This window comes from Scomber scombrus, chromosome 8, assembly GCF_963691925.1.
Source record: "Scomber scombrus chromosome 8, fScoSco1.1, whole genome shotgun sequence".
Lineage (NCBI taxonomy): Eukaryota > Metazoa > Chordata > Actinopteri > Scombriformes > Scombridae > Scomber > Scomber scombrus.
The window spans coordinates 16,188,361-16,200,014 of record NC_084977.1 but is presented as its reverse complement, the minus strand read 5'-3'; the positions used below and the strand labels follow the sequence as shown (position 1 = coordinate 16,200,014).

Below are 11,654 nucleotides of genomic sequence, written 5' to 3'. Positions count from 1 at the left end.
GCTCGAGATGGCTAGTGTTCCTTCGCCTCAGACAGTCTTTAGCGCTCTTTTTTTCGCGGCACTTATTACCATACTGGACAATTGTTTCTTCATACAATGGTGAAGTCATGACCCGAGAGAGGCAGTGTAGGGTGGGTCATGACTTTGCCATTCTATAAAATAAAAACTTAGCATACCTGACATCAGCTACTCGACATTGCAGCTCTGTGTTGCTTAACTGTCCTATTGCCCAAACCTATGCATGTGTATATTCACGAACTCAAAACAAATACAAATATTGGAAATGCAGACATCCATTCCCTGGAGTGTACAGCATGCCTATGACCTGTTTAAATACATCCACCAAATCCTCAATATCAATCTATAATACTTATTACTAATTTACTCTCTCGCTCTCTCATCTGAACCATCATGTGAACCACTCAACAAGACTAAGTACACAGGTCCCGGTCCAACTGTAAAGTTGAGCTCAGGCTCCTAATGAATAATCCGTTCAATAGGAAAATAATTGGCTATTTGCTGAGTAAAAGACCCAGTCACATTATTTCAGCCCAGTGCACGCATGTATGCTGGTTCCAAAATAATCAACACTTAAGCATGATTACAAATGTTTCTCCTTTTTTCTCAGCAACACAAAATTCAATTTAAGTAAATTAAGTATATGTATATGTGCATACTAAAATGCTTACAATACTTATTACGGTAAACAAATATTTGTTTTTATGTCAGTTTGGTAATGCTTTGACTTGATGCAACTGCGTAATCACTGAGAACAGAGTATGATAGAACCTATGAAAACACCAGTGATTCATTCACAGCAATTGAGATTCAAGGCTTATTTGCATGTGAAATGATTAAGTCTCAAGCCTATATGGTAACTCTGTATTTGGTTCTGCTTAGTAACTTATTATCAGTAGAGTCATTATTAGAGTTATCAAAGTTTGTTTGTTCATCTAATATGTGCTGCTTATTTTGTGTTTCATACAACTACATTTTCATCTGAAAGGAGTCTGAGGGTTGAGAAATTAATTAATAAACAAATTAATAGCAGTTTGTATTCAAGCTTTTACAATAGCAGGTCATGGCTGGCCAATAATCAAATAGATTATGCGTTTTGGTTTTCTTTTTCTTAGCAGACAATAAGCTCCCTCAGGCAACATTTGACAGCAGGTAATTTAAAAAGAAAGCGCTCTTTCTCATGGGCTTTAACAGTTATTGGCAAAGCTTCAAACAGGTTTTGTACAATGAACTGATACTGCACTTGATTTTTTACATCAAAACTCAAAGAATAAAAGGTTCAAAATGAAGTGGAATAGTAACACTTATATTCATAGTGACTGCCTGCTAAATTAATCATGAACCTGCATGTTTTTAACAGCTGAGGAACACTACTTACAGTTGACAAAGAGGTAAACAAAGGTGCAGGTGATGTTTTGCCCTTTTCTTTGCTTCCATACTACATATCTACATCATTTTCTCCTCAGTAGCTCAGCTGCTTATCCACAGAGGGGAGCAGACTTTCCATAGTGGAAAAACACTTCTGCCTTTTTGTTTGATCAACTTCCAAACGCCATCACCTCTTGTGTGCAATTGTTATTGAGTGTGTTAAGTGACAACAATACACTTGCTCTGCTGAAGTCACAGAGGGAAGACTTGCTGTTGGTGACAGTTAAATCTCCGATCATGTAATGATGGCCACCATCAATAGCATGACAATGTTGATGGTGGCGCCAGTGGGTGTGTGTGTGTGTGTGTGTGTGTGTGTGTGTGTGTGTGTGTGTGTGTGTGTGTGTGTGTGTGTGTGTGTGTGTGTGTGTGTGTGTGTGTGTGTGTGTGTGTGTGTGTGTGTGAGTCAGACATACATAGTGGAGTTTATAGTGGTGTATCCAGAAGGACACTCTGGGATACAGGCCCCGTTGTGGATAACGTATTCATAGCAGGATGTCTCCCGGTCCAGGATCAACTTCTTAGTCTGCTTACACTGATTGTGGAGTTCCTGAATTGAAAAACAGGGTTAATGTATTTAAAACATGTATGTTTAAGTGTTTGGGTTTACCATATCTACATTTATGCTTAAAATGAATTAATTTAGCCTTAAAATCCCCAGTTTTTACCAACCTGACAGAATGAGAAACTGACACAGCGCCAGCCCCTGAAGACATAGTACCCAGGAGGACACTTCTCTACACAGGTGTTCCCATGCTGAAGGTTTCTGCAGGCCACACAGCTGCTAGCGTTGCCGGGCTCCGAGCAGCCACCCAAGCACTGGTCATCGCAGCACTGGCCCTGGAGGGTACACCCTCCATGCTTACAGTTGTCCACACACACTACGAAACGACAAAAGAAAAGAGAAAGAAGTGATTAATATCAGGTTACACACTAGTGAACATCTCTGAATGGAGTCATATTTATTTTAATTTTTTATGGCCCCCAACTTGTATCAACATGATGTATTCATGAAGACTGAGTTTTACCTCTTCTGGTTTAAATGGCAAGGGGATACGAGTGGGAGAGCAGTGGGACTTATCGAAGTTCACAAATATCATGCAGAAGCAAAGTAAAATAGAAAACAAAACACCAAATATAACAGCACAGGGCTGGATGTATTTCACTCCGTCTCAGCTGTTCAAAAAAATCAAAACAACAAAAAGCGGACAGACCAAAACCCTGTGGTCAAAAATGGCCACTGAGTGGTGGTTTTCTCTGATCTAAGAGAAAAGAGGGTGGTGTGTACATACACACACATTAACATGGCTGTGCAAGCTATGAACAGGTGTTCTCTGCAAGGCCTTGTGGTTCCATGTTGCCTTTTTAATGTGTTATTGCTGTGTTTGCTCAAAGAGAAAATGGAAATGGTGTACTGCCATCAGCAGGAATACTTTTAACCCTCACAAAGAGGGCAAACCAAAGTCAAAAAACAAAGTATATAAACATTATGATCTGTAATTGCTAGTTGTTAGATTACTGACTTCAGTATTTAATTCATCAACTTTTTTTTCCTATAGAAAAAACAAACCCAACCACCACACCAGTGTATAAACACTTGGCAAAGCCCATGTGGATTAACAAAGCATGAACATACTGTATCTGGCTAAAAGCTTAGTTCATTCTGAGTCACCAAGTTAAATGTAACTTACAATTGCATGACTGCACTTATGTACTCTGCAGTTATACGTTACACTGAAACATCATTTTTGACCCAAGAGGATGACTGAACATTAAAACTTAATTTGCACAAAAGCAAATGAATAAAGAAACAGTAATTAGCATTCAAGAACACAATTACACAAGCTCTAGACGTAATTTGCATGCAAACATGCAATTGTACAACCACTGTGTGCCCACCTAGCATCCATGATTGAGTGACTGACCACAATTTACTCCCAGCAGTGGTAGTCTGCAGCGCCATGGAAACAAGCTAAATTGCTAATGGGCTGAACATTATATGTCATTGGCTCATGTCAGGTTTCATTTGACCTATTGGGAAACAACATTTAGTCACAGAGCCTTAGTGTCATTGTGATCGGATTAGCCATCAGGTTTGACCTGTGCCCTGTAATGATCTAATAAACTAGCTATTATTACCTTGTCTGTGAGCCAGTAGAGACTCATTACATCTCACCTTATACCAGGCACTGACCTTTTTACCAACTGCACATACTGACTGGGTGAAAACAAGATAGGGATCCATTGTAAATCAAGAGTTAGGAAGTGTTTACTGAAGCTGCATTTTACTCTACCATCCACTGTGACAGGTAACAAAATATCCAATCTCAAATATCAATAGATAGAACAATAAACTTATCATCAACAAAAACCATCCAACACCAAGTTTTTTACTCTGACTAGAGTCTAGTTAGATGCTGCACCAATCAGTACACATGCTAAAAATACTCCCCAAAAATCAATCAGAGTTTCTTTCTGCTTCTTCCATTTACTTCAGAATCTGCTGGAGAAAACAGCAACATTTACAGGCCCTATCTGAACCCTGACTGGGTTTCCTGTGCATGACCCTGTGTGGTAATCACTGTCTCTCCCTGTGTCTCGCGCTGTACTGTCAGCTTTAATATCATGTGCTAACTGAACTAAAGAGTCATGCCAAGAAACAGATCTAGGTCAAATAACAAGCTACAAACATTTCCAAAGACTATTTTATCCTTCTTTGTGTCCCTTTGTGGTGAAAATGTACAGCATCAAGGAAGTGAAGAGTCTACATTTATGATTATTTTTTACTCCTATGATATTTGAGTTATATCTAATACAAACACAGCTAACATCAGGAGGATAAGTCGTAGTAATTGTTTCCTGACAACAGAAATAATTACCAAAAAAATATTGTTTAGGAGTGTATCAAACTGTTAATTAGCTGAAAAGTGCAATGGGGGCACTGTACAGCTAGGACCCCCCCCCCCCCCCCCCCCCCCCCCCCCCACACACACACACACACTCCCTGTACTCCCTGCATAGGAGGGCTGCCCATTGTGCTGCCTGAGTAAAAGCAGTGGACAGACAGGGTTGTGGCAGGGGGAGAACATGACTGGGGTAATGAGGTTAAAGAAAGAAACAAAGACAAACAGGGAACAGGGGGTCAGAAGTGCACAGAGGGAAAATGACTAATGTAGAAAAAAACATCATCTCCGACCTTCTGCAATAGTTCATGCAGAGGTCGCTCCACTACGTTTTCTTTACTGTGTTCTAGTAAACCCACCACCACACAGACCCACAGAGAAAAACGCATAGCTCTTCTCCAGCACCCCCCTCTCTTGTCTGTCTGCTGTGTGTGTACATGCTGTGACCACGGCATCATATAACAGAGCAGAGACAGCTCGCCAATCCAGCTCCTGCCCAGGATCCATGCCGGAGTGCCGCTCCAGCCCTAGATCCACCCTCAGCTTCAGCCAATGTGTTTGCTGGCTGGGGGAGGCAGCCATTCAATGGCCTCTTCCATGTCGGGGAGGAGAGACGCCCAGGGTTAACCCTGGCCTTGCTGGGGCAGACAGGGGGCAGACACAGCCAAGGAGCCAGCATGCCAGGGAAGACGAATCTACTGCTGCTGCTTTGGGTGAATTAGAACGAGCGTAAGAGTGGAGCAAGGCCAAAACAGAGATGGATGGAGCTACTAAATCAGCTTTACATCAAATCCATTCAATACAGGGTCATGAAAAACTGTTGTTTACATCCACTGTAATATTAATAAAAATGTGCAATAAATGAGTGAACTACCCCACTATTTCTTTTAAATCACTCATGGTATTTTTTTTTTTTTTTTACTCTTCTGAGGTATATTGACCCTTTTCCTCTCCTATTTCTATCCGATCTTTGCACAGTCTCAGCAGGGAGTACTACAGTAGCACAACACCACTCCTGCGGCAGCATTATCCCCCATTCTGCTCACGCTAGTGCCGGGCTACACAAGCTAGCTGCTATGCCAAACATGCTCCAGTCAGCTCACTCATTCATTCATTCATCCCCTCCTCCTACTCCACTGTCCTTTTCTCTATCCCTCCTCTCCACCACAGCCTCACCCAGCCTTGCACCACTATCTATCTCTCTATCTGCCTGCCTGCCTGCCTGCCTTTCTAGGCCACTCAGCCCCTCCCACTTTCATTCATACAACGCCTTGTTTTGTTTTCATGCTGGGTGGATGGTGGGAGGGTGGAGGGAAGGACGCAAGGATGGAGGGATGATTTCACTCATGCTTCAACAACAAGAGGAGGAGGAGGAGGCGGTAGCATCCTGTAGAGCTTATCTCTCATTAAGCTAAACACGCACACGCATGTAAACCTCACTGTGTCATTCAATAATTTGCTTGCTGCTTCCTTGTGCAAACACACACACAGAGTTCCAGTAAGGGTTTTAAATGCAAAGGCTGATCAAAGGTGTGTTGTGTTTACCTTTCATTTGGCCATGGCAGTAAAGAGACCTGGCTGCTCAGTCCCCAGGGAAGAAACCGGGCAGCCAATAGCGCGCAGCCACACATGGCAACACTTCCTGCTCTTAACACATAAAACTTCCCCTTTAATTGGCAGTGTTGTCTACAGGCGAAGTGCTGGGAACAATAACAAACACGTTTTTACCCCAGAGCCATTTACTCAGGAGAGCACATGCACGCACACACTCATCCACCTTCTTACACACACACACACACACACACCACACACCACACACCACACACCACACACACACACACACACACACACACACACACACACACACACACACACACACACACAGAGAGAGATGCCGAATTCACGTTTACTATATTTGGCCACAGTGGGAGTCCTAAGCTTCAAAAGCTTTGCTATAAATGCTTCGAGTGATCTGATGTAAGACAGACATACTAGTTGCTGTGAGGGAGAGAGTGTGGGATACTGTCATCAGAAGCATCGATATACATGAAAGCAAATGCACACACGACCACACGCAGACCGGGGCAAAGGTCTGTTTGAGTTCACCATGATGGGCAGTGGAAAAGTAACAGGGGAGGAGAGTAAGGTGAGCTGAAGAGTCATAGAGGGAGAATGTTAGCATTGTAGGACTCCGATTCAAAATTATATAGTTTTTCTAGATGTTTATGTAGTTAAGTGCAGTTTGAATCCAGCCAATACTCTTCATAAGAGGTCAACATTTATGTTAACAGGATTAACCTCTCAACTGATTTGTTGTCTCCCGACTTCAAATAATGTCTAGTGCGAAATAGCGGATCCTCTATATCATAAGCTCCCTCATTCCATAACTTGAGTAGAGGCCAAAGTCACAGCTGTAGGTCATGGTTGATACCCTTAGGCCAACAATGAATAACAAAAAGTCTGTAAAACTATGAAAAGAATGTCCTGAGCATCAATCATATTTAAAAAGACTCTTTGGAAGGCACAATTTCATGACCCGTAGCCGAATATCAGTATTTAAAATCCAACAGGCAAAATATTGTTTCTGTAATTTTCCAGTCATTCATTAAGCTGAACAACTGGCCAGATAGAAACACAGAAAGACAATAATGTGAATATGTTATGGGCACCCAAGGTAGGAAGTAGGAGAAATGTTTTCAGTGTATGTGTTGGATGAGCAGTTTTCATTGGAATAAATGTGTTGTTAGTTGTTAAGCAATTCATATTTTTGAACAACAAACTAAACCATTGGTTGAGAAATCATGAACTGAGGAGTTCATTTGGTATATTGTGATTCACGTGTTCTCTAAATACATGTGCAGACAGCAGCATTAGCTGAAACAGCTTACAAATTAGTTCAGGTGCTTTTATTTATAGACAAATATTGGTTATATTTTGAATAAATATTTTATATCATCCATTACATCTGAAATGGAACATTTTTAGTCAGGTAAAAAACAGTGCAAGCTGGCAGTGGTTGGAACAACTACTAATGATAGTGGGAGGACAGCTTCATACTTTGTCATTTTTATGTGTATTTAGAATAAAAATATTTTTCATACATTTTTTTACTGTAAATATTGATATGTACAAACGTTTCTTGGCATGTAGTAAAGGATGAATTTGAGAAGTAAACAGTCATAGCCCTCCTTTTCCTCTGTAACAGCCACTCCCTCTCAGGGTTATTGACACGCAGATAAAGAGTAGCTATTATGCAAGCGACTTTCAAACACAGGAACCTGAGAGGTGTGAGTATGTGTACATGAGTTTATGTGTATCCTCAATGTGTTCAAGGAGTAAAGCGCAAGAAAACGTGTACCTGCAAATATCATGACATGTTTTTATAATTATAGCTGACGGACAAACATCCAAATGACAACAGTTTGAAGAATCCTTGTCAAAAACCCTTTGGAGGATACTGTATGTCAAATGGAGCACAAGTTATTCACTTTTGAAGGTCTTTTTTTCTCTAAATCTCAAATTGCATTGATAATGGCTGCAACAATCCATTATCAGTCAGGCTTTATAGCTTCCCAATAGCAATATTAATATGACAGTTAGGTCTGTGTTTTTATGAATAGGTTTCCTGGGAATAGGAATGTGTCATGTGCCACACTGCTATTGAAAATAGTTTTTGAGAATTGAGTAAACACAGAGATTACATGTCAGGAATAGGGTTGGGTACCGAGCTCTTTGCTGGACAGTTACCACTAACATTTCACTACACATTGTACTGTGTATAATTGTGTTTGACAATTATCGTCTATTGTTTTTATATTTATATTTTCATACTTTTATATTGTTTTCAAAATGTTCAAAATAAACAGGCAAAACATTTAAAGTAAAAATGTTGGGACTTTTTGGGTTGATACTTCAGGCATTACAGATTTAAAGTAAAGTACCGAAATGAAGTACCGTTGAGTACCGGTACCGAACACTGGGTACCGGTACTGGTATCAGTTCAAATGTGAAAGGTACCCAACCCTAAAGAATAACAAACCCTACTGAGCTGTCACCAAGACAATGACGACCATGACACTCTGCGCTGCTACTCTTTACAGTGTGTGTCTCACAAACTGACACCTTAATCAAAAATGGACAAGACATCTATGAATGTCCACAAGGTCTTGTGCAGACAGTCAATGTCAAACACTGTGTCAATAAGAATACGAAAACAATTGGTTTGTTTTTGCCACGCTCAAGTTCAGATGGATGTTGACTGACAGTTTAGACAAATGACACAAGTCAATTTTACACCCACGTGTGCACCTCATCAGGCACTGTCACCTAATGATTGTTTACCTTATATGGACTCTATGGATATAAATACAAGGCAAACAATAATTAAAGTAACAATTTCACAAGAACCTACTGTACAAAGTATAAAGCCTTTTATAAAAGTAAGCGACATTCAGAGAAGGAAAAGGCAAGAGACTTTCCATTGTTTCTATGCACTGTTTGCGTGTGTGTGTCCTATTGGCTAAATGACCCAGACTATATTGGGTTACTGATGGTTGGAATTGGCTGAACGAGAACAGGGCTTGTCTCACACACACACACAGTTCATGCAGCGGTCTCTTTTCCTTTTTAGTGTTTGTTTCACTCCAAAGTTAACAAACCTCCTCCATCCACACACACATATATACACACAACTATGTAAACCGGTCATTGTGGTGAAAATGCTCACAAAGAAGTGACAGCAAAATCATATTTCAATTTGATTATTTATGAACTACAAGCTTATTTAACAAATTTTTATTTTATATTTTGATATTGGAGCTCTGATTTTTTTTTTCTTACTCCGCTACACGTATGCGCACTATCACACCCCTTTCACATATCTGGATACCTGCCTCAACACGACAAGTTGTTCATTTACATCAACGGCAGCATTCTGTCAATCTCCCACATGAAGGAAGGAAAGCCTGTTCATCTTAGTGACAAGATGCTTATATGTGTACAGTCTACAATTAAAAAAACATCATCTTGTTTACTGCTAACAGTCTTTAAAATGACAATATTTAGTCTCTTTCTAAAATGACATGCCACAACATGGCAACACCACCAACCTGAATGGCTGCTGAATGCAAAACCTGCTAATAAACCTGCAGTGTGTTAATCCGTCTATGGCTGAATGAGCACACATGATCTTTATCGCCAGGCTCTCATCGCACAGCTTCCAAGTATAATCATATTCTACTATAGCGGCTGCTACTGGCCTCTAAAAAGCTTCATTTAATTTTGAGGTTTCTTGCTTTGCTCAAGGACAATTCGACAGTAGTTGCTGAGGGAGCATCCAACATTTTTTGAGAAGCCAAACTCTCTCTACTGTTGCATGATTCAAATCGGTGACATTTTTATCATAAGAAACCTTCTCTGATCTGTAACCTGCTGCTGCCCTGCCCAGTCAAATCTGTCAATACAATACCCCCAAAAAACACTTTCATATGTAAGGTTACTACCTCTTTATCAACAACTGCTCTATCAACAAAAACTAAGTAAGTCTCAATCCAAGGACGACAGACAATCATGAACAGGTACACATACATGAACACACGTGTAGACAAACAAAATGAAGGGGTGAATCTGGCCTAATGAGCATGGTTTTTCTCTCTGCTTTGTCTGTCTGTTCATTGATTTCCTTGTCTGTGTCTTCCTGTGTGCTGGCCAGCCCTGCTGGCCCATCTTGTTACCATGGAGATGAGTCCAGACATAGACTGTCTGCAGTAATTAGCTGCATGCTCCCAACAGGCATTTTCTTAGATTCCCCTCTAGTCATCATTTGTGTCTTGTCTTTTAATCGTAAAGCCACATTCTCTTTCTCTCTCTCCTTGCCTTAAAAGCTTTGCTATCTCCTTTCCCTCAGCTGTAGCCTCCTTTCTCCTCTTGACCCTCCTCTGCATGTTTCCCTTCTCCCCCTGTCCCGCCCAACCATAGTGTCTAACCCCGGGTGACAAATCTGCTCCTCCAGAAAGCCACAGCCACTAGATCTCATTACAGACGCTCAGGATGGAGGTACAATCAATACGTCCTACTGATGGCCTTCCTCGCCACTCCCTTATTCTTCTCTCCTCGGACACATCTGTCATTACTACCCTTCTTTCTCCTCCTTCCTAGCCGCCCATCCTCATCCATCCTTCTGTTATTATTATTATTATTTTTTTATTATAATTATCTGTTATTGTTACTTGGCATGTTCTCCTCCTTCTTTACCACCTCCATCCTTCTCCTCCTCCTCCGTACCACATCCTTAATTTTGTCACTCTGCCACCAGCACGAGCATTTGCTGCCCGCTGCACTTTTTCTGACATCTTGACGCAAACATGAAATACACACGAACAGAATAAGACACGTCAGGACACACACACACACACAGTCAACACTAATTCTCTAATACACACAAACACACATAGAAAGCACAAAATAGACAAAAACACGTCATAAACATAACTGAGATCTACATACAGTCTCTCTCATACATACACATATGTACACACACACACACACACACACACACACACACACACACACACACACACACACACACACACACACACACACACACACACACACACACACACACACACACACACACACACACACACACACACACACACACACACACACACACACACACACACACAGAGAGAGAGAGAGAAAGAGAGAGGGAGAGATCCAGCAGGTTTTGCTGAGTGGACAGTTTGGTGACAATGGTAAGGTGATGGAGAGAGGCATCAGGTGAACATCCATCTAGAGAGCAAGACACCTGCATCACCAGCCTCATGATTTTCCTTCACATCACTAACACCAAGAATCACTCATCACACACAGACACACAGACACACACACAACAACAGAAGGAGTCTTTTCATAACAAAACACCCTTCTGCCAGTCAACAACAGCGCAGTATCATCTCCAGACTGCTGTCAAGTCCAGTGGTCACTTGTTCAATGTGCCTGTGATTTATTAATGAACCTGTGGCATCCCTTGAGAGAGACATGCCTCCAACGACGCCGGCTAGATCGGGAGACAATCAGTGTCAACGGTTCAAGTTTCCTTCCAGTCTGACTCAAATGACATTTGATGGGAAATTGCAATTGACTTTGCCACTGGATCGAGGGTTAAGTCAGTTCACCTGCATTTCGATCAACAATCACCTTCTGTGTCTGTCTTTTTCAGTCTTATTTATCTGTGAATTCATCCAGACTTTTTCTCCTGCGCTGGCACAACAGCCGGCCAAAGTGAAATGAACTGAAGCAAAAAGG

At 41.2% G+C, this 11,654-nt stretch overlaps 1 protein-coding gene across 1 annotated transcript in view; it reads right to left on the bottom strand.

The window, feature by feature from the left end:
• insrb (insulin receptor b) overlaps nt 1-11,654 on the bottom strand; it is an 81,457-nt gene that overhangs the window by 21,902 nt on the left and 47,901 nt on the right. The window contains exons 3-4 of the mRNA XM_062424553.1: nt 2,119-2,327; nt 1,863-1,996 (exon numbers count right to left, since the gene is read on the bottom strand). Of these exons, the coding sequence (XP_062280537.1) occupies nt 1,863-1,996; nt 2,119-2,327 (343 nt within the window). The remainder of the gene's footprint in view (nt 1-1,862; nt 1,997-2,118; nt 2,328-11,654) is intronic.